This window comes from Amblyraja radiata, chromosome 23, assembly GCF_010909765.2.
Source record: "Amblyraja radiata isolate CabotCenter1 chromosome 23, sAmbRad1.1.pri, whole genome shotgun sequence".
Classification (NCBI taxonomy): domain Eukaryota; kingdom Metazoa; phylum Chordata; class Chondrichthyes; order Rajiformes; family Rajidae; genus Amblyraja; species Amblyraja radiata.
The window spans coordinates 30105723-30129557 of record NC_045978.1 but is presented as its reverse complement, the minus strand read 5'-3'; the positions used below and the strand labels follow the sequence as shown (position 1 = coordinate 30129557).

The window sequence follows — 23835 nt, the reverse complement described above, 5'->3', positions numbered from 1 at the left end:
AAGGGTCCTGGCCCGAATGGTCTCCAGAGATTCTGCATGACCCGTTGAGTTACTCCAGCACTTTGTCTATTATTTATGAACTAGCATGTGCATTTTCTTGTGTTTACAAATCTAACGTTAGAATTCATCTGAATATATCTCAAATGTCCCTTAATGTTAGAACTTAGTTTTGTTAATCTTTAAAACTCATCAGAAGCTACTTTTTGCCTCACTGCCTGCTATGTGACAGAGCACATCATCCACTAATGGAAACAGAGACAGTTCCCAGTCATTTAATTTTGATGGAACAAGAAAAGTTCCAACTTTGTAAACAGGCTTCTGGTCCACTCAGCTACAATGCCACTTGGCCCTTTAAATAATATATTTGCCCAATAGTGTTGTTTGTGTGACTTTGGTGATAATAGGACATATTATGGTTTCTTATAGATACGTTACCGCTAACGTCCCATGGACACTTGCCTACGTCGGATGTTATGCAAGTCGGAATCAGAAGTGCTGCTGCGCACGCATACATTTACTATTAGACATGAAGACCACATGGGAGCTCCGACATGGAGACCGTGTAGGAGCTCTGATGTGGGGTCCACGTGGGAGCTCTGACATAGAGACTACATGGGAGCTCCGATGTGGAGTCCACGTGGGGGCTCTGACGCGGAGACCATGTGGGCATCTGTGGGTCTGGAGAATTGTTTACGTATGTGCAAGTTTAAGTAAGTCGCCCGTTACATAAGTCAGGGATTGCCTGTATAGTTATTTTTTTCTCAACAAAGTATTCTCAGTAGAACCTGATCCAAGACAGAGCAGGATTTAACAAGGGGGTGTGTATGGAGATAGGCACATAGTACTGGAGTAACTCAGTGGGTCAGGCAACACTTTTCTGGAGAAAAAGGATAGGTGACGTTTCGGGTCGAGACCCTTCATAAGGAGTAGGGAGTGTAGGGAGAATAGGTTGCAACAAAAATTAATGAGGAATAGGATTGCTCTATCAGCTAACATGGACAATAGTCTGAAATGGTCGCCTTCTATACCATTATGGGATTATGGATATAGATTTTTCTTTACCTCCTGGTTAGTAATCTTCTAGAGTCTGTACATGAGGTTACTTTCCACAAATGCATCTCTGTGAAGGAAAGTGATCAAATTTCATGTGGGGAAGTTTGACAGTGTGCTACTGTAGGCCATGATATTAATAGTAGATGCATGAGCATTCATATTCCATTTTATGCAAGAAAGCTGTCATCCTCTATTAATGCCAACATATCATTTTTTAATCATTTGCCTCACAAGGATTTAACCATCTGACAAGACAAGCGGAAGACATATAATGAATCATACCTAGAATGATGTGAAAAGACACAAATGCACCTCAGTGATTAAATATTGTGAGCGCACATCCACCGAAGGGTCTCGACCCGAAACATCCCCCATTCTTTCTCTCCAGAGATGCTGCCTGTCCCACTGAGTTACTCCAGCTTATTGAGTCTATCTCTTGTTTAAAAGACTTTGACACTATTTACCGTTGCAAAGCTTCAATGTTGAAACGTTGTCCTGAAGGCAGGTGAAAGCATGATTTGTGCTGACCATGGATGAGTTTAGCACTTGTACGCAACAATGTTAACCTATATTTTCCATGGATTTCTGTTGAAATTAAACCCAAGGCATTTAAAACCACAGCAGAACAATTGCTTTCACTCCATAGAAGAAGTGTAGAGCCGAAGTGAATGCCTGAATGCAAATCTGATCTGGAAACAATCCAACCATCGAATGATTTCCAAGAACAGTGATGACAAACTCAAAAGCAGCAAGTCCTTGAAAATGACAGGATAATACTGGAGAGAGTGCAGAACGTAACGGATGTTGCCTGAACTGGAGAGATCAGATAAACTATCATTGGTTGCAAACTTGAAATCCATTTGCCATAGTGTTGCCCATTCTATTCATCCTTTTACATTCTTTCATCCCTTTAATATTTCCGCCTACCCATTGCATACTATTGTTCTAAGGCGGCACAGAGGTAGGGCTGCTGCCTTATAGAGCCTGAGACCCGGGTTTGATCCTGACTGCGGGTGCTGTATATACGGAGTTTGCACATTCACCCCGTGACCATGCGGGCTTTCTCCGGGTACTCCCATTTTGTCCCACATCCCAAAGACATGCAATTGGCTTCTGTAAATTGCCCCTGGAGTGTAGGATAGAACTAGTGTACGGGTTGGTCGGTGCGGACTCAGTGCCTGAATGGCTGTTTCCAAACTAAACTAGACTAAACTAATGTCACCTGTGTTTGTCTCTTTGCTAATGCATTTTGGGTGTGTTACTTTCCATCCTATTATCTAAAATCATTTACAAACAATGAATAGTTGCAACCCTGATGTTGATCCTTGTCCAATTTCACAAGTCTAGGCCTGTCAATTTGAGCTCTTGTCCATTTAATCTACAGTACCTTCTATCTCCTGTTAGTCAGACATTTGCCAACAAGGCATAATGAAATGTCTTCAATAACATGAGGTTCAACATTAACTAACCTTTTGGGAGAGTGAAACGAGCCAGAGACTCAAGAGGCCTTATTGTGCTCTAAATTCCAGTTTTTGAATCATCAGGACAGTGGGCGGCACGGTGGCGCAGCTGATAGGGTTCGATCCTGACCTCGGGTGCTGTCTGCGTGGAGTTCGCACGTTCTCTCTGTGACCACATAGGTTTAACCATATAATAACCATATAACAATTACAGCATGGAAACAGGCCATCTCGACCCTTCTAGTCCGTGCCGAACACGTATTCTCCCCTAGTCCCATATACCTGCGCTCAGACCATAACCCTCCATTCCTTTCCCGTCCATATAACTATCCAATTTATTTTTAAATGATAAAAACGAACCTGCCTCCACCACCTTCCCTGGAAGCTCATTCCACACAGCCACCACTCTCTGAGTAAAGAGGTTCCCCCTCATGTTACCCCTAAACTTCTGTCCCTTAATTCTCAAGTCATGTCCCCTTGTTTGAATCTTCCCTACTCTCAGTGGGAAAAGCTTATCCACGTCAACTCTGTCTATCCCTCTCATCATTTAAAGACCTCTATCAAGTCCCCCCTTAACCTTCTGCGCTCCAAAGAATAAAGCCCTAACTTGTTCAACCTTTCTCTGTAACTTAGTTGCTGAAACCCAGGCAACATTCTAGTAAATCTCCTCTGTACTCTCTCTATTTTGTTGACATCCTTCCTATAATTAGGCGACCAAAATTGTACCCCATACTCCAGAATTGGCCTCACCAATGCCTTGTACAATTTTAACATTACATCCCAACTTCTATACTCAATGCTCTGATTTATAAAGGCCAGTACACCAAAAGCTTTCTTTCCCACCCTATCTACATGAGATTCCACTTTCAGGGAACTGTGCACAGTTATTCCCAGATCCCTCTGTTCACCTGCATTCTTCAATTCCCTACCATTTACCATGTATGTCCTATTTTGATTTGTCCTGTCAAGATGTAGCACCTCACACTTATCAGCATTAAACTCCATCTGCCATCTTTCAGTCCACTCTTCCAACTGGCATAAATCTCTCTGTAGACTTTGAAAATCTACTTCATTATCCACAACCCCACCTATCTTAGTATCATCTGCATACTTACTAATCCAATTTACCACACCATCAGTCCAGATCATTGATGTACATGACAAACAACAGTGGACCCAACACAGATCCCTGTGGCACCCCACTAGTCACTGGCCTCCAACCTGACAAACAACCATCCACCATTACTCTCTGGCATCTCCCATTCAGCCACTGTTGAATCCATCTTGCTACTCCACCATTAATACCCAACCATTGAACCTTCTTAACCAACCTTCCATGAGGAACCTTGTCAAATGCCTTACTGAAGTCCATATATACAACATCCACTGCTTTACCCTCATCAATTTCCTGAGTAACCTCTTCAAAAAATTCAAGAAGATTAGTCAAACATGACCTTCCAGGCACAAATCCATGTTGACTGTTCCTAATCAGACCCTGTTTATCCAGATGCTTATATATATTATCTCTAAGTATCCTTTCCATTAATTTGCCCACCACTGACGTCAAACTAACAGGTCTATAATTGCTAGGTTTACTCTTAGACCCCTTTTTAAACAATGGAACAACATGCGCAGTATGCCAATTCTCCGGCACTATTCCCGTTTCTAATGACATTTGAAATATTTCTGTCATAGCCCCTGCTATTTCTACACTAACTTCCCTCAATGTCCTAGGGAATATCCTGTCCGGATCTGGAGACTTATCCACTTTTATATTTCTCAAAAGTGTCAGTACTTCCTCTTCTTTGAATCTCATAGTTTCCATAGCTACTCTACTTGTTTCCCTTACCTCACATAATTCAATATCCTTCTCCTTGGTGAATACCGAAGAAAATAAATTGTTCAATATCGCCCCCATCTCTTTTGGCTCTGCAGATAGCTGTCCACTCAGACTCTCTAATGGACCAATTTTATCCCTCGTTATCCTTTTGCTATTAATATAGCTGTAGAAACCCTTTGGGTTTACTTTCACCTTACTTGCCAAAGCAACCTCATATCTTCTTTTAGCTTTTCTAATTTCTTTCTTAAGATTCTTTTTACATTCTTTATACTCCTCAAGCACCTCATTTACTCCATGCTGCCAATAATTATTGTAGATCTCCCTCTTTTTCCGAACCAAGTGTCCAATTTCCCTTGAAAACCATGGCTCTTTCCGATTTTTACTATTTCCTTTCAACCGAACAGGGACATAAAGATTCTGTACTCATAAAATTTCACCTTTAAATGTACTCCATTTCTCTTCCACATCTTTCCCATAAAACAAAATGTCCCAATTTACTCCTTTTAAATCCTTTCGCATCTCCTCAAAGTTAGCCTTTCTCCAATCAAAAATCACAACCCTAGGTCCGGTTCTGACCCTCTGTTTACTCTGGGTGCTCCGGTTTCCTCCCACATCCCAAAATCGTGTGGATTTGTAGGTTAATTGACCACTGTAAATTGCCCCTGGTGTGCATGGAGTGGGATAACATTGAACCAGTGCGAATGGGTAATCGATTGTCAGTGTGGACTCAGTGGGCTGAAGGGCTTGTTTCCATGCTGTAATAAACAAAACTGAAACTGAAACTCCAACTCCAACTCCAGCTCTAAACTAAACTAAAGTGATAATAACAGCAATAATATAGAAAACCGGAAAGAAAATTAAAGGCCTCGAGCTGAAATGTCACCCATTCCTTTCCTCCAGAGAAGCTGCCTGACCCGTTGAGTTACTCCAGCTTATCGTGTCTATCTTAGATTACTGAAGGCTTCCTCCTACTAATAACTAGTAAGGTTACCTTTTATATCACTCACACAAAATTTTGTTCTAGACCGCTATTTGCCAACCACACCTCAATACACTTTGATAGTCTCTCAAAATGAAAGCCAATAAGTACACTGAAATTAAAATGCCAACCATTCATCTATGTCCAAGCATTTAACATGGTGTCAGAAAATATTCCTTTAGATCACCTTTATTTTCTTGAGCTCTGTGGGTGCTTTATAGCCTTCCCAACTGTTCGACCAACTTAATCTGCTTCAATATTTGAACAGATTTCAATGTGAACTTGATAGTAACATAGGCTTCGCCACTGGTTATGTCGGTCTTGAGAGGGATTTATGAATTGAGGAGTGATATTTGAACATGGAGGGGCAATTTGTCTATACCATCTGTCTCATTAAAGTGGCTTCACTGTAAGACTATTATTGGGGAGAGGGCATTCAAGTGTATGGTCTTTAGGACTTTAGAGACAAGGCGTGGAAACAGGCCCTTCGACCCACCGTCCATGCTGACCAACAATCACCCCATACACTATCCGACACATTCGGGACAATTTACCATTTTTACTTAAGCCAATTAATCTACAAACCTGCACGTCTTTGGAATGTGGGAGGAAACCGGAGCACCCGGAGAAAACCAATGCGGTCGCAGGGAGACATACAAATGCTGTACAGATAGCACCCAGAGTTAGGATTGAACTAGGGTCTCTGGTGCTATAAAGCAGCAACTCTACTGCTGAGCCACTGTGCTGGCCCAGCCTTGTGGATATGGTCACAGGGTACAGGCACGTTAAATGGACGGTAGAATCTTTATATTTAAATGTGAATTGATAGTTGATGGTAGTATGTGTTTTATCTGTAACGCCTTGCATTGGCGAAAAGGTACCTGGAAAGAAATGATTTATGATCAACATTACTGGGGAAACACGCATTCCGGGTTAGAAATCGCAGGAAATTAAAAGAATTACCCAGGGGGGTCGATACGGTTGCTGGGTCAAAGCTGAAGGGTGGCATTTGTTCTCAGAATGGGAAGTTACAATATTATAGTGTCGATCAGGAAGGAATCACATTTAGGTATCAAATTTATCTTCTATCTAGAGAGTAAAGTATGCAGTCTGGGTGAACAGACTGCATACTTGTTGCTTTGTTTTCAAACAATCTGGGAAATTACTGGGGCATCCTTGCGAATCAAGTAGTGAGATAATATTATTACTCCGAGAGTAACCGCAGCCGTAACATAGGCCGCAAGCAATAACTGGCTGAGTTTGTAACTTGCATTCTTGAAGCAGAGCACAGTTGTGTTATTGACAGGAAAACTGAACTCGGTCTCCCTCAAGAAGGGGGCACCCTTAAACCCAGGGTAAACCTTGTTCTATATCAGAGGTGTGAGTTTGGCCTAAAGGAAAGGCACAGCTAACCTCAAGGCAGTATGGTGTGTTTTATAATTTTCTTGAATTGGAGATGATGGGGTACATGATCTTAGTTGTGCCATTATTGCATTAGTAATCCAGGTACCTGATAACCTGGAGATTAGCAACACAAATGCGCAGCAGGTAAAGCTGCTGCCCCACAGTGCCAGCGACCTGGATTCGATCCTGACCTCCAGTGCTGTCTCTGTAGAGTTTTCAAGTTCTCTCTGTGATGGCATGGGTTTCCTCCGGGTGCTTCGGTTTCCTCACATATCCCAAAGACGTGCGGGTTTGTAGGTTAATTAGTTTCATTTATTTTAGAGATACAGCGCGGAAACAGGCCCTTCGGCCCACCGAATCCGTACCGACCAGTGATCCCCGCACATTAACACAAGCCCACACACACTACGGACAATTTACACTTATACCAAGCCAATTAGCCGACAAATCTCTACGTCTTTGGAGTGTGGGAGGAAACCGAAGATCTTGGGGAAAAAAACCCACGCGGTCATGGGGACAACGTATATACTCTGTACAGAAAGCATCCGTAGTTGGGATCGAACCCGGGTGCACAGTAAGGCAGCAACTCTACCGTGCTGCCATAATAGGCCCCTATAAAATCGCCCCTAAAGTGTAGGGAGTGGATGAGAAAGTGGGATAACATAGAAGTAGTGTGAACGGGTGATCAATGGTCAGCGTAGACTTGGTGGCCTGAAGGACCTGTTTCCACCCTGTACCTCTAAACAAACCTCACCTCACTACCATCAATTAATGTAAATAAATAAAATCATATATTTGAAATTAAATATAATTGTCCACAAAGAATGATGGTTTGAAAGAATTTGAAATCGTAATTGGATTTTCTGCCCTGTGGCTACAAATCATAGATTAGTTTAGGCGGCCTTCAGCCCAATGTAAACCAAAGAGCTACAGAGACTAATCCCACTTTATGTGAACCATTCTACATTTACTTATCACCATCTGCTTTGATCTGTTGTTTTCACACCTAATCCCTCCATATCTCTAGACTCCCTCTCCCCGAATCTCAGTCTGAAGAAGGGTCTCGACTCGAAACGTCACCCATTTCTTCTCTCCACAGATGCTGCCTGACCAGCTGAGTCACTCCAGCATTTTCGGTCTATCTTTGGTGTGAACCAGTATCTGCAGTTCCTTCCTACACACTTTGTATTTGTCAGCAATACAATTTACAGCACTCCACCAACTTTTCCTGGTGCTTGTCGAATACAATGAATGTTTCTTGCAACACGTTTCAGGCCTTTCAATACCCTTTGGGTGAAAATATTTTCTTCTAGTCCTTCTACCTTAAACCTTGATCCCCTTGTTATTGACCACTCCGCTAAGAGACGTAACTCCTTTCTTTTATCCCTCACAAAGTGTTTTATAAATTGCATCCCCACTCAGTCTCCTATGTGGCAAAGAGAAAAATCTAGTCTGACCAGTTGTTCCTCTCACATAAAATGTTCTAGCCTTGTTGACATAACTGAAAATTTATTTTGCATTCCGCCCGGTCACACTATTCTCCTCCTGTGACCTGGTGAGTTCTCTAACTGTGTTCTAATGGCATGCCCAACAGTGGCAGTCTCACTTGCTTTCTTAAATCTCCTTATTCGTATCAGTCAGGTACCTTCAGCTGTCTGTGGACTTGCACTTCAAGATCCCACTACAATATACCCTTCCATTTAAGTTGCATTTCCTTGCCTTTCTTGCCCATTTCATGTGTATTACCCCATTCTTCTCATTGAAATGATTTGCCACTCTCTTGCCCACCTGAAATCTAAATCGTTCCTTCTCATTGTTGGCCGTATTGCCCATTTTGGCGTAATTTGCAAACTTCTTAAACATGGTTTCTATAGTTAACTAGACTAAGTGGGACCCGTTGGGTCCCAGCATCACACGGGAGTGCTGGTCACCAACGCAATATTCCACCTCTCCACCAATTCCAATACTGCTTGCCAGTGGGGGGGGGGGCTGTCTGTTGCGCTAGTATGGGTGTTGCGGGCTGAAGGTACTAGTTTCCAGAGGGCTAGTATAGACATTGTGGGCCGTATGGATGCTTGGGCAGGCATCCAACTGTTGCAACGATTTTAAAAGCCAAGCCAAGGCAAACAATTGGGCTGCAGCCACCCGACAACCAAAATTCATTTTGTGAACACAAACTTTTTAAAAAGGGCTGCAGCCACTTTACAGCCGCATCGAGGGGACTCACCGTGGAGTAGATGTGCGTTCAGTGTTATTCGCAGCTCAGAGAGCCGTGACCCTCTCACTTCCTGGTCTGGCAGAGACTGAGTGAGGCACGACACTTCCTGGTTTTATAGTCCCTCCCCCTGCCGCCAGTGGGGGCAGCAGAGAGAATGGGGAATTTTGTAAAAACATTAATATCTCTCATTTTTCATCGACGGAAAGAATCCTCCGCACTCATATGGCGGAGGAGGGCTCTGAGCGAGGTGGCCAAAAATGATGGCCGTGGGTGGCGGCGTTCTCTCAGAAATCACAGCACAGTCGGCCAAAATCGGTCAAGATCAGAGATTTTGTAATATAGATACCAGAACACCATTGGACATAGGAGCAGAATTAGACTATTTAGCCCATCAAGTCTACTCCGCCATTCAATCATGGCTGATCTATTTTCCCTCTCAACACAATTCTCTTACCTTCTCCCTTCCTAATCAAGAACCTATCAATCTCCATTTTAAAAATACTCCAGTGAAATCCAGAGCACTGACATCTACAGGAGGAATAGGGGACCAAACTCTACAAAATCCCATTATAAGCATCCATCAATAATTATTCTTTACTTTTTGCATTATCGACTTCCTTTGAATGCCACACTGTTTAATATTTAGATTAATCCAACTGTGAGATGCTGTTAAAATATGCAGCTGTTTTCCTCCATTTAAAGCAACTTAGTCATAGAGTCATAGGGTCATCGAGTGATACTGTGTGGAAACAGGACCTTCGGCCCAACTTGTCACACCGGCCAATGTGTACCACCTGCCTGCGCAGGGTCCATATCCCTCCAAACTTGTCCTATCCATGTACCTGTCTAACTGTTTCTTAAACATCGGGAAAGTCCCAGCCTCAACTACCTCCTCTGGCAGCTTGTTCCATACACCCACTACACTTTGTGCGAATAAGTTACCCGTCAGATTCCTATTAAACCTTTTCCCCTTCACCTTGAACCTATGTCCTCTGGTCCTCAATTCCCCTACACTGTGCAAGAGATTCTGTGCATCAACCTGATCTATTCCTCTCATGATTTTATATACCTCTAAAAGATCACCCTTCATCCTCCTGCGCTCTAAGGAATAGAGACCCAGCCTACTCAAGCACTCCCTATAGCTCAGGCCCTCCAACCCTGGCAACATCATCATAAATCTTTTCTGAACCCTTTCAAGCTTGACAATATCTTTCCTATAACATGGTGCCCAGAACTGAACACAATACTCTAAATGCAATCACCAACGCCCTGTACAACTGCGATATGACCTCCATACTTTGTACTTTGTACTCTATACTCTGACTGATGAAGGCCAATGGTCCAAAAGCCTTTTAGACCACCTTATCTACCTGCAAATCGACCTTCAAGGAACCATGCACCTGCACTCCTAGATCCTTCTGCTCTACAACACTCCCCAGAGGCCTACCATTCACTGTATAGGTCCTGCCCTTGTTAGATGTCCCAAATTGCAACACAACACATTTCTCTGTATTAAATTCCATCAACCATTCCTCAGCCCACCTGGCCGATCGATCAAGGTCCTGCTGCAATCTTTCATGACCATCTTCAATATCTGCAAAACCACCCACTTATGTATCATCAGCAAACTTGCTAATCTTGCCCCGTATGTTCTCATCCAAATCATTGATGTAGATGACAAACAGTAACGGGCTCTTCACCAAACCCTGAGGCACACCACTAGTCACAGGCCTCCAGTCTGAGAAGCAACCTTCCACCATCAGCTCCCTTCCATAAAGCCAATTTGCTATCCATTCAGCTATCTCCCCTTGGATCCCATGTGATCTAACCTTCCAGAGCAGCCTACCAAGTGGAACCTTGTCGAATGCCTTACTGAAATCCATGTATACAACCTACAGCTCTGCCCTCATCGACCTTTTTGGTCACGTCTTCTAAAAGCTCAATCAGATTTATGAGACACGACAGCCCACGTACAAAACCTTGCTGATAATCCCTAATCAGCCCTTGCCCAAACAAATGCCTGTATAACCTATCCCTCAGAATAATCTCTAGTAACTTTCCAACTACAGATGTTAAGCTCGCCGGCCTAAAGTTCCAGGCGTTTTTCCTGCAGCCCTTCTTGAATAGAAGCACCCTCCAGTCTTCCGGCACCTCCCCTGCATTTAAGAACGACTCGTAAATTTCAACCAGGACAATTTCCTCTCTAGTGTCCCACATTGTCCTCGGATATTTCTGATCAGGCCCTGGAGATTTGTCTACCTTCATACATTTCAATGATATTTTATTGTCACATGTACCTAGGTACAGTGAGATTCTTTGTTTTTGCATACAATCTGGTAAAATCATACAGCAGACTTTACCCAGGCAGTACCCAAAGAGACGCCACGTTTCTGGTACCGACAAAGTATCAGAAGTTCTTAGTTCAGTCTTATCTTCTCGCAGCGGCGAACCAGGCCTGCCACCTCACATGGCCATAGGCGGACTGCCGGATCCCTCTTTGTTCTCAGCGACCCGACTCAAAATGGCAAACAATGTAAACATGATGCATCTTCTCTTAACTCGCGTAAAGCAGCCATTATTTCAATGCAACACATTCCTGGATTCTATGCCATATATTTCTGATGACAATACCACTTTAAAGTTTTACGGTTCAGCTCTTTGCACGCAGGTGAGGAATCCGGGTAGGACACCACCCAGAACTTTGTAAGGTTGATAATTTTAAATTGACAAAGTCCATTAATTGCGCAATTGCATTTCCTCTTGGTGTTGTTTCACACGCCTTTGTGCAAGTGCTGGTTTCAAACGAACAGATTTTCTGCCGACACCGGAGAATGCGGATTAGGAAGCCGTTTTTGGAAAGGTCAAACTGAATGACAAGTAGAAATTACCTGAAGTGAAACGAAAGTTAAATGTAAACAGGATTGTGATATCTGCAATCACATGTGGCTGCAGAGTAAAGGCTCCTACAGATGTTGCCATGGGGAAAGTGGAAAGATAGCGACAGTGTTGATGCCAACAGCTACTTCTAGAAGGTGTGGAAAATTATATTTGTTGCTCTGTGATGTAAAATAATTACCATCAATTGTTTCTGTGACTGGTGCTTATACTGTCAATTGTTGCATGCTTGCTGATTCATTTTGTAACTGCCACTTTGTTGTAATACTCCTTCGCATAGATGTAATTATGTATTCTACAGATAGGGTTGAGAATCTAGCTCAGAGATTCCATAAGGAGTCCATAACCCATAATCTTGAAATATTTTGCAAGATCTATTCGCCTTTTCTTACGCCAGCAAAAACATGGCAAGTGAAATCAGTGGCGGACTGGATCTAAAAATATTGGTTGCCAGGAGACAAAGGGGGCCCACTTCATCAGGGGCCCACTTGCCATCGGGCAAGCTGACACCCTGGCCAGTCCGCCACTGAGTGAAATGTCTAGGCGCTGAGTGGGGGAAGGGAGAGTTATTTTGTTCAATGGACATATCAGTCCATTCACATCCAAACATACAGTCTTAAATGGAAGGAACTCTGAAAAAAAAAAATTTGCAAAGGTTATCTTGTTATTACCGTCTAGTGCTGTGTGGCTCTCTGCATATATTAACTTTTTTTTCTGGGGTTATCCTAGAAGTTGCAGACATTTATTTTCTTCTATTGACACTCCACCCCTCGAGTTCACATCATACAAAGGAAAGATAAGATGGAGGCTGGGAAGCTGAAATAGAGTTTGCTGAAAAGAGTTGGTCCACGAGCTTCCGCGGAGCGTAGAAATTGAATGAACATTTCAAATCACGAGCATATTAGATTAATACAGGGGTCAGGGGTTATGGGGAGAAGGCAGGAGAATGGGGTTCGGAGGTAAAGATAGATCGGCCTTGATTGAAATATCATGGAGTAGCGGAGTAGACTTGATGGGCCAAATGACCTAATTCTACTCCTATCATTTATAACCTTATGACTTATATCTGAGTAAAAGTTTTGAGTTTAGCTGCGATTTAAACTGGAATTCTAAATAAATCTAATGGAACGTTGAAGGTTGAGGGAAGACCTACACTACGTCCAATTCTTGGTCCTCCCCCCCCACCCCCCCACCCCCCCCCCCCCCCCCCACCCCCACCCCCCCCCCCCCCCCCCCCCCCCCACACCCCTTACAGAAAATGTTGAAACTGTGGAGAGGGTGCAGAAGAGCATGACCAGAATGCTGCCTGGAATAGAGGATATTACTCTAAGGAGAGGTTGGGCAAACTTGGATTGATTTCTCTGGAGCATCAGAGGCTGAGGGGAGACCCGATAGAAGTACAGAAACTCATGAGATGCTTAGATAGGGTAGACAGTCAGAAACCTTCCCCCCAGGATGAAAATGTCAAAGACTAGAGGGCATAGCTTCACGGTGAGAGGAGCAAAGTTTAAAGGAGATGGGCGGAGCAAGTTTTTTACACAGAAAGTGGTGGGTGCCTGGAACGTGCTGCCACTTTTATAGACAACATTATTTCGCCACTAGGCAACAATTCTATAATAATAGTAATTACCCATAATATTGTAGAGAATTTAGTGAGCAATACCTTTATATTGACAATTGAAACAATCTTGATGGTAGTTATTGAAAATCGATAGCTTGTGCTTGTTTTCTATAGTATCTATTAAATGGTACAAGATTCTGCAAGATTCTGACACCAGGTACAGATTACTATGGATGTCTCAATAAAGCTTCTCGCCCGAATTTACTGAAAAGATTGAATCTTAACATATGATTAAGATTAATCTTAACATATATTAGTTTTATAAACAATAAAATACAGTTTGGTATATAATGCCTCGCTGAGTTAGCAACAATGCAAGTCACAATTTATTACTAAGTGGGCCATACTGCTTCAAGGAAACTTGTCATCCAAATTTTCCCCCTCATTATCAGAAAGCACTTTGATTTAAATTATAATTCTTAAAATTGATTTAAGAGATGCTGCCTGTCCCGCTGAGTTAGTCCAGCATTTTGTGTCTATCTTCGATGTAAACCAGCATCTGAAGTTCCTTCTTACACATGTTGATTTAAATAATTCTGACCATTTGTCAACACAGATCTTCTGTGGTAGTGAGCATTTGTCCAACAATGTAACAATTGAGCAACGCAATGGGCTAAGTGTTCGGCTGGCAACCGGAAGGTAGCCGGTTCGAATCCCGCTTGGAGTGCATACTGTCGTTGTGTCCTTGGGCAAGACACTTCACCCACCTTTGCCTGTGTGTGAATGTGTGTGAATGTGTGTGAGTGATTGGTGGTGGTCTAAGGGGCCGTAGGCGCAGATTGGCAGCCACGCTTCCGTCAGTCTGCCCCAGGGCAGCTGTGGCTACAGAAGTAGCTTACCACCACCGAGTGTGACTGAGGAGTGAATGAATAATGCGATGTAAAGCGCCTTGAGTATTAGAAAGGCGCTATATAAATCCCATCCATTATTATTATTATTAAAGCGCCCTGTTACATCGCCACGTCGAATATTACAGGTGACAACATTTTCTATTCTTGACTTCACAATCTTTAAGAAAAACGCTTTTTGTGTCAAATAATTGTTGCACGAGAAATGCATTTCACAGGATAATGCATGTGTCTTGGAAAGTTCCCATACTAATCACACCATTGACTGGTAAATTTGGATGCCAAAAATAACATTGATACTCAGCGATGCAATAACAAAAATCCAAATTTATACACTAGTTGAATTATTTCAAATGATCGAATAACAATTACAGTAGCCTGCATTCAATATAAATTTGTTGGTGTTATAAATAAATGAGGTGGTCTGTATTTTAGTGCATAGTTGCTTTCAGGTCTGTTGTTTTGATACTCTAAATCAAAGTTGTATAGAGAGCTGGACTCCTGATTTGTTTTTCTCTTTACATTTTAAGGAGCAGAATGCCAATTTAAAATACTTGAAGTTTGCAAAGCAAATTCCAAAAACAACGTGTAAATGGTATTAAATGATCCTGTTCTATTTGAGGTAGAATTATGCCATTTCTTTGTCGAATGGTTTAGTTTACTGATGTGGTGCATTTTCTATTCTGCCCAAGCCACTGTCTAGTAGAGTGTACTGCTGTGTTACAAAGAGGTCGTGTTCCCAGAGAACATTCTGCATCACCATTTTATGTATCGCATGCTCTTGATGAGGCGGCATAGATGCACAGCAGTAGAGTTGCTGCCTTACAGCGCCAAAAACCCGGTTTTAATCCTGACTAAGGATGCTGTCTGTATGGAGTTTGTACGTTGTTCCTTTGACCATGTGGGTTTTCTCCAGGTTAAATTCACAACAGTGCCAATACTTTAGTTTAGCTTAGAGCTTAAGAAACAGGCCCTTCGGCCCACCAGGTCCATGCCGACCATCGATCCCCACATATTAACACTATCCTACCCACACTAGGGACAATTTTTACATTTACCAAGCCAATTTACTTACATACCTGTGTGTCTTTGGAGTGGGGGAGGAAACCGAAGATCTCAGAGAAGACCCACGCTGGTAACGGGGAGAACGTACAAACTCCATACAGACAACGCCTGTAGTCAGGATCTAACCCTGGTCTCCTGCACTGCAAGCGCTGTAAGGCAGCAACTCTACTGCTGCGCCACCGTGCCGCCCCTTCAAATACTCTTCAATGCCTATCTATTGATAGATTCCTCTTGTGAATCGTTTTGGGACTGTCATAGAGTCATAGTGCGTGGAAGCAGACCCTTTGGCCCACTTGCCCACACTGACTAACATGTCCCATCTACACTAATCCCACCTGCCTGCCTTTTGCCCATATCCCTCCAAACCTACCCTGTCCATATACCTGTCTAAAAGTGCCTTAAATGTTGTGATTGGACCTGCATTTTAAATGTGATTTTAAATGTGCTGTTAACTTGTTTGTGAGTTAAGTGACAAGGTGAATCTAATGTGAAACTTCAACCTTTGTACCTGGTTTCTATAAAAGGAAAATAAACCAAGCTACTGTAAACTGTTTGGCACAACTATTGTGGTTTTGAGGCTGAATAAAAATTGGTAAAAATATTTAGAAATTGCACAGTGGTTGAGTTGCTGTTTGACAGCACCAGAAACCCAGATTCGATCCTGACTATTAGTGCTGTCTGTACGTAGTTTGTATGTTCTCCCTGTCACCCACGTGGATTTTCTCCGGGTGATCCGGTTTCTCCCCACATTCAAAATTCGTGCAGGTCCGTAGTTTAATTGGCTGCCGTATGTTGCCCCTCGTATGTAGGATGGAAAACTGGGATAACATAGAACTAATGTGGCAGCGCCGGGAACGGCTGTGGCTCGCCTGCAGTCCGTTTGTCTTTTACTTTTTTGTGTTGTATTTTTTTCGTTTTGTCTAGTTACGTTTTTGGTTTTTAGGTCGTGTTTATGTGGGGGGGGGGTGTGGGGGGTGAAACGGGGCTTGCTGTCTCTCCCTTCGGGGGAATACGACCTTTTTGTCGTATCCCCCTTCTCTGCCTCCGTCTACACTGAGGCCTAATGGCGGAGCTGGCGACCTCGGGACTCTGGAGGCAGCTGACAGGACTCGCCCTGAGCTCCCGTGTGAGTGGCCCAGCCCGGGGCTGGAACTGCGCTCTCGTGAGAGCGGCCTGGCGAGGGGCTGAGAGACTTTCCCGTGAGGGGCTGTGGCCCGTCGGAGTGGCCCAGCCCGAGGGTGAACGGCACTCCCGTCGGAGTGGCCCAGCCCGAGGGTGGAACGGCACTCCCGTCGGAGTGGCCCAGCCCGAGGGAGAACGGCGCTCCCGTCGGAGTGGCCCAGCCCGAGGGAGAACGGCACTCCCGTCGGAGTGGCCCAGCCCGAGGGTGGAACGGCACTCCCGTCGGAGTGGCCCAGCCCGAGGGTGGAACGGCACTCCCGTCGGAGTGGCCCAGCCCGAGGGAGAACGGTACTCCCGTCGGAGTGGCCCAGCTCGAGGGAGAACGGTACTCACGTGAGGGCGATCCGGCTCGGGGCTGTAACGGTGCTCCGGTGGCTGGGGCGGCGTTCTGAGGCGGAGACCTGAGTCCGGGGTTCAGCCGCGGGCCAGCGGCTGCGTGTGCTGGACTGGAGGGCGGCAGCTTCGACCACCCCCGGGCCGCGGTGTTTGAACCGGCCCGTTTGCGGGGTTCGGTGAGCCGCGGGACTGTTGTGCCATCGCCCGGTGGGGAATCGCCTCAGCGCAGAGGGAGAAGAGGAGGGACGAGACAGTAACCCTAAGATTTTTGCCTCCACCGCAGTGAGGAGGTGCTTGGAGGATACACTGTGGTGGTGTTAATTTGTGTTTATTGTTGTTTATTATGGTATGATTGTATGTATGACTGCAGGCACGAAATTTCGTTCAGACCGTAAGGTCTGAATGACAATAAAGGTATTCAATTCAATTCAATTCAATTCAATTCAATGTACGGGTGATCTTTGGTCGGCAGGGACTCGGTGGGCTGAAGGGCCTGTTTCCACGGTGTATCTCTGAAAACAAAAAACAAAAAATGGTCACATCATTTATGATATGTACTTTATATTTTGTGCTAGAGAAAGTTTCAGGAATTGAATACGGCTGGTTGAATAGATATATGTTGAGCACTTTTCTACCACTGATACCTCAGCTTTGAGCATGCTTCTTATGTCCTCTAATGTTATCAAACATGATGTTGATGCTCAAACATCTCCAGTTGGTAGCCCTCCATTGACCAGCAACCTGCTCCCATTTGCCACCTCTTGCCCTTCCACACTCAAACTCTGCAATTACCAAGTAAACCTTCCTCACATGGCCTCCTCAAACCCATCATGGTGGGGGTTATTATGCTGGTATTTGTAATAGATGGTTTGTTTGCTTATAGGCTGTTTGTGGTAGATAGGCCTGATTCCTGGGTCTATTAACAAAGGCATAAGAGTATGTGCCACAATCCTACGTGTCACCATCAAGGTACCTATTTTAACAGATAAATTATTGTTTTATTGTTTATTTCATATTTATTTGTCATGTTGTTGAGATCATGTGCGCCTGTAAAGCTGCAGCAACTAATAATGTCATTGTTCTGGTGCATCGGACAATTAAAGACGACTTGTTAAGCCTTTAAACTGTTTGATATTCAGCATTAGCGACAAAAAAAGCAAAGACATTGACTTCATCCCAATGTTCTTTAGACAAGGTTGTAGCCTTGAGAAATTAGTATACGGCAGATTAGACCGAAGCATCAGTGCTTCATCCAAGAGAAGTGTGATATTCTCCACCCGTTTGGTTTACCCCTTCCTTTTACATGTAAGCTTGTGCGAAATGAAGAAGTTGCCTTGGAATGTCAGAATTTCCAAAGAGCATGATCATGTGGCATCTTGGTCCCAGCCTCTGCATGAATCAATGGGTGTCATGGCCAACATGGCCCTTGGTTTTGGTATACACTTTGTAGTGGAAATCGTTTTTTGTGGTATACCCACATTAGCCGCCCTCCCCGACCAGCCATATCTTGGAAATCTTCATACAACCTCCTTCCTCTTATTTCACGCCTCTTTCACGAAGCACTGATACATTGGTCTAACTCTGCTGTAAATGCAGTTCTCGTGAGGGAGGGTCAAGTAGACCTGATATGTTTTGGAAGGAACTGCAGATGCTGGTTTAAACCGTCTAAAGCATCTGAAGAAGGGTCTCAACCTAGATTGTCACCCATTCCTTCTCTCCAGAGATGCTGCCTGACCTGCTAAGTTAATCCAGCTTTCTGTGTCTATCTTCGACCCGGACCTGATAGTTTGATTTCATGCACAGCTTGTTGATGTGCGGCAATGAAACCAAATATTGGTCCTGCTCTTTCCTGCCTCAGCCAATCTATTTCTGAGAGCAAGCCGTTCTGTCCAGTGATTTCTCATCTGGACATCAAATAATATTCTCCAAATGGCAACAGCAGTGCAAACTGAATTATGGAATCAGTGTTCAATGAACTGTCGTTAATAGATAATGCGTTTAACTCATAAGTTCACGTCATAGGAGCCGAAGTAGGCTATTCGGTCTATCGAGTCTACACCGCCATTCAATTCTAGCTGATCTATCTTTCAATCACAACCCCATTCTCCTGCCTTCTCCACATAACCCTTGACACCCTTACCAATCAATTACCTGCCAATCTACGCCATAAAAATACCCAATGGCTTGGCCTCCACAGCCATCTATGACAATGAATTGCACAGATTCCCCACCGTCTGGCTACAGAGATTCCTTCTCATCCCCGAAACGTGTGGCAACCTGGAGAAAATCCACGCAGTCGCAGGAAGAAGGTGCGATCTTCACACTGGCAGTTGCCAGGATCAGGATCAAACCCCAGGGTCTCTGGCGCTGTCAGTCTGCTGCTCTATCAGGCACAATGGCACCAACCGGGAGAGCTGCTGGCTGAATAGGAATACATTAAAGATGACATACATTATAAACCCACTGACTCACATGGCTATCTGGACTACACGTCTTCCCACCCTGCCCCCTGTAAAGACTCCATCCCCTACTCCCAATTCCTCCGCCTACGCCGTATCTGTTCCCAGGATGAGACATTTCATACCAGGGCATCGGAAATGTCCTCGTTCTTCAGGGAACGGGGATTCCCCTCCGCCACCATAGATGAGGCTCACACCAGGGTCTCATCCATACCCCGCAACACTGCTCTCTCTCCCCATCCCCGCACACGCAACAAGGGCAGAGTCCCTCTGGTCCTCACCTTTCACCCCACCAGCCGGCAAATACAACACATAATCCTCCGCCATTTCCGCCACCTCCAACGTGACCCCACCACTCGCCACATCTTCCCATCTCCCCCCATGTCTGCCTTCCGCAAAGACCGCTCCCTCCGCAACTCCCTCGTCAATTCTTCCCTTCCCTCCCGCACCACCCCCTCCCCCGGCCCTTTCCGTTGCAACCGCAAGAAATGCAACACCTGTCCCTTCACCTCCCCCCTCGACTCCATTCAAGGTCCCAAGCAGTCGTTCCAGGTGCGACAAAGGTTCACCTGTATCTCCTCCAACCTCATCTACTGCATCCGCTGCTCTAGATGTCAGCTAATTTACATCGGTGAGACCAAGCGTAGGTTGGGCGACCGTTTCGCCGAACACCTCCGCTCAGTCCGCCTTAACCTACCTGACCTCCCGGTGGCTCAGCACTTCAACTCCCCCTCCCATTCCCAATCCGACCTCTCTGTCCTGGGTCTCCTCCATTGCCAGAGTGAGCAACAGCGGAAATTGGAGGAACAGCACCTCATATTCCGTCTGGGGTCCTTGCGCCCTTATGGCATCAACATTGAATTCCCCCAATTTGGCTAGCCTGTGCTGTCCCCTCCCCTTCCTTCACCCTCTAGCTGTCTCCTCCCACCCTCCCATCCGCCCACCCTCGGGCTCCTCCTCCCCCCTTTTTCCTTCTTTCTTTCCCCACCCTCCATCAGTCTGAAGAAGGGTTTCGGCCCGAAACGTCGCCTATTTCCTTCGCTCCATAGATGCTGCTGCACCCGCTGAGTTCCTCCAGCAATTTTGTGTACCGGCTGAATAGGAGAATAGGTTACAGAGAAATAAGCGGGAAATATGAAATATGACCGTCTCTTCTTCTTCTTCTTGCGTTTGAGGCAGTAGATCTGCAGCAGGGTGTTCGACATCTGTAGGTGCCCGCCCTAACAAGGGCGCATGCTCCGGGTTGGCGCCAAGCTGCGGTGCTGCTGCTGTTTCTGTTTGAGGTCAGTTGACAGGGCTCACCACGTGGAGGTCGACAACAATGAGCCCCAAATAGCCGGTAACAGAGAGATATGGAACAAGTGAATAAAATATATGAAAAAAGGAACAATGATCAAAGTAAGGTGGAGCCCACAATGGTCCATTGTTGGCTGTGGTCTAGGTGATAACGAGATAACAGACAGTGAAATTCTCCAGGACGACAGTGAAACTAGCATGATGACTAGGTTGGGGCGAGGGGCCGAGAGAGAGGGGATACAAGGGTTACTTGAAGTTAGAGAAATCAATATTCAAACCAAAGTTAGACACAAAATGCTGCAGTAACTCAGCGGGGCAGGCCCATGTTCATACCACTGGGTTGTAAGCTGCCAAAGCAAAGTATGAGGTGCTTTTCCTTCAATTTGCATTAGACTTCATCTGAACAATGGGGGAGGCCCAGGACAGAAAGGTCAATATGGGAGTGGAAAGGGGGGTTCATTAGGTCATAAGGAATAATAGTAGAATTAGGCCATTCGGCCCATCAAGTCTACTCCGCCATTCAATCATGTCTAATCTATCTCTCCTTCCTAACCCCATTCTCCTGCCTTCTCCCCATAAGTTCTGATACCTGCACTAATCAAAAATCTATCCATCTATGCCGTAAAAATATCCATAGGCTTGGCCTCTACAGCCTTCTGTGGTAAAGTATTCCACAGATTCACCACTCTCTGACTAAAGACATTTCTCCTCATCTCCTTCCTAAAAGAGCGTCCTGAAGAGGATCACGTGTTGTTTAAACACTCAGTTTATTATTTAAACGATACAGCTTATCAATGAGTACAAAAGGGCAAGGTGTGTGTGTTGACGTGTTGACTGTGAAGTGAAGACTAGCTCCGTCGTCCCTGTCAGCGGTACACCCAGATAGACGTTGATTGGTCAGCCCAGATCACTCCAGGTCCACGCAAGTACTTGAGCTCGATGAACGGCCATTCGAGACCAAAGTGGCTCGGCCCGTGACATGACCCCCGCCACACCTGGAGTATTGAAGGCGGTTGGGCTGTCGAGTGAAGCTGCCTAATCCTGTGTACATGTCTCCTGTGTTCGGGGTTGCAGCTGGTTGTGTTGAGGGCGGGTTTGGTCTTGATGGTGAGCATCCTCTGCGGCGGGGTTGTTCCACCTGCACTGGTTGGTCAAGGTCCAAGTGTGCCGGCTTAAGACGGTCCACGGAGCCAGTCTCGTGTCTGCCGCGCGTGTCGATGATGAAAGCCGTGGCGCCATTTTGCAGTACTATGAAGGGTCCCTCGTAAGGCTTTTGCAGTGGTCTACAGTGGGAAATATCGGCAGAGGAAGACATACTGGCAGTCCTGGAGGTGGGGGGGACGTACATGGTTGTGAGACCATGTCAGGAACAAAGTGGCTCGGCCCACCACAGTCCTTTAATTCTATGACCTCTAGTCCTAGATGCTCCCAATAGTGGCAACATCCTCTCCACTTAGAGCGTTTGGGAGATTATGTAGGCCAAGTCGGACCGAGCGAAGGTGTCTTCCTTCGATGTCATGAAGTATCACAAAATATTTACTTGATTGTACAACCTGTGAAGCATCTTGGGATGTTTTTATTGTCTTGAAGGCAATAAACATTCTGTTGTAAATGCAATAAAAATATTTCGACCTTATTTAATGTTGAGATATTTGCATGCCAGTGGATCTGGTGTCAAAGCACAACCTGACCGAGAGTCCATGATTCTGTGATCATTTCAGGTGCAGTGAGGAATGGCTACAGACAACTTCACCGATGTATGGGCAAAGCTCAAAGATCTGCATGAACAAGAAGTGCGAGGTAAAAAAAAGTCGGTTGTTCGACACACTCTTTTCCATTGTAAATGCCTTTGTTCTGTACAGCCGCAGTTAAACATAAAGTGTAATAACTTGGTTATCTTTTATCTTTACCCAATGTTTTGGCAAGCGCGGCCATTTACAGAAGTTATTGTACATCCTCGCAGGAAAACTGTAGGAATACTTTAAACGATTACAATGTTTCTAAAGTTGTTTTTTCTTTTCTATTTCCCTTTCCCTTTTACTGCTCAGGACTGTACACAAAGTTAACTGAAATAAACATGGAGCGATGTCTGTGAGTATAGTGTGTTATGTTTTTGAAGAAGGCATTTTCCTTCTTTGAGTAGAATGTAGTTCACTATCATGTATTGCAAAGCTCATAATGCTTCCATGATAATCTTAAACGTCTCCCTTCTTTATTACCTACTTATTGCACGCTATTTTTTTTTTAGTTTAGTTTAGAGATACAGCGCGGAAACAGGCCCTTCTGCCCACCGAGTCTGCACTGACCAACATTAACACTATACAACACACACTAGGGACAATTTACACACACCAAGCCAATTAACCTACAAACCTGTACGTGTTTGGAGTGTGGGAGGAAACCGAAAATCTTGGAGGAAACCCACGCAGGTCACGGGGAGAATGTATAGACAGCACCCGTAGTTGGGATCGAACCCGGGTCTCTCGTGCTGCAAGCGCTGTAAGGCAGCAACTCTACCGTTGCGCCACCGTGCCACCCTGTTTGTTAACTTTTGTTTATTAACTTACACCTGCATCTAACACATATCCCTCCATTCCCTGCATATCCACATGCCTATACAAAACTATTTAAATGCAATCAGCGTATCTGCTTCAACCACCATCCCTGGCAGCAAGTTCCAGGCACTCAGCACCACTGTGTAAAACAACTTGCCTCATACATCTCCTTTAACTTTGTCCCTCTCACCTTACATTTGTGCCCTCTAGTATTTGATTTTTCCTTCCTGGGATAAAGATTTTGACTGTTTACCCTATCTATGCCCTTCATCAATTTACACATTTTCACACCCCAAAGACATGCGAGTTTGTGGGTTAACTGGCCTTTGTAAATTGCCCCTACTATGTGGGGAGTGGGCCTGTTTCCATGCTGTATCTTTCAATCAATCAATGAATTAATATTGACCATTAAGTAAAGAATCATTGCCATTTGCCCTTCCTAATCTGAAACAATCTCATTGTCATTGCGTATTACTTTTATGTATTTCCCTAATAGGCTATCCAGCATGGTGCACAACACTATAAATGTGACATTGCTAAGTTTTAGGGGAAGTTCCAAATTACTTCCATGTATTTGCATTCTGTCTCTCTGGTTTCCTTTCATTTTAATGGCACACATGGCTT

The 23835-nt window shown here is 44.7% G+C and overlaps 1 protein-coding gene across 4 annotated transcripts in view; it reads left to right on the top strand.

Annotated features, from left to right (window-relative positions):
- rbbp8nl (RBBP8 N-terminal like) overlaps positions 1 to 23835 on the top strand; it is a 76135-nt gene that overhangs the window by 10703 nt on the left and 41597 nt on the right. For all 4 annotated transcript variants that reach the window (XM_033041950.1, XM_033041948.1, XM_033041947.1 and 1 more), the window contains 2 exons: positions 22378 to 22456; positions 22705 to 22747. In XM_033041950.1, coding sequence (XP_032897841.1) covers positions 22390 to 22456; positions 22705 to 22747 — 110 coding nt within the window. In that variant the 5' untranslated portion in view covers positions 22378 to 22389. The remainder of the gene's footprint in view (positions 1 to 22377; positions 22457 to 22704; positions 22748 to 23835) is intronic.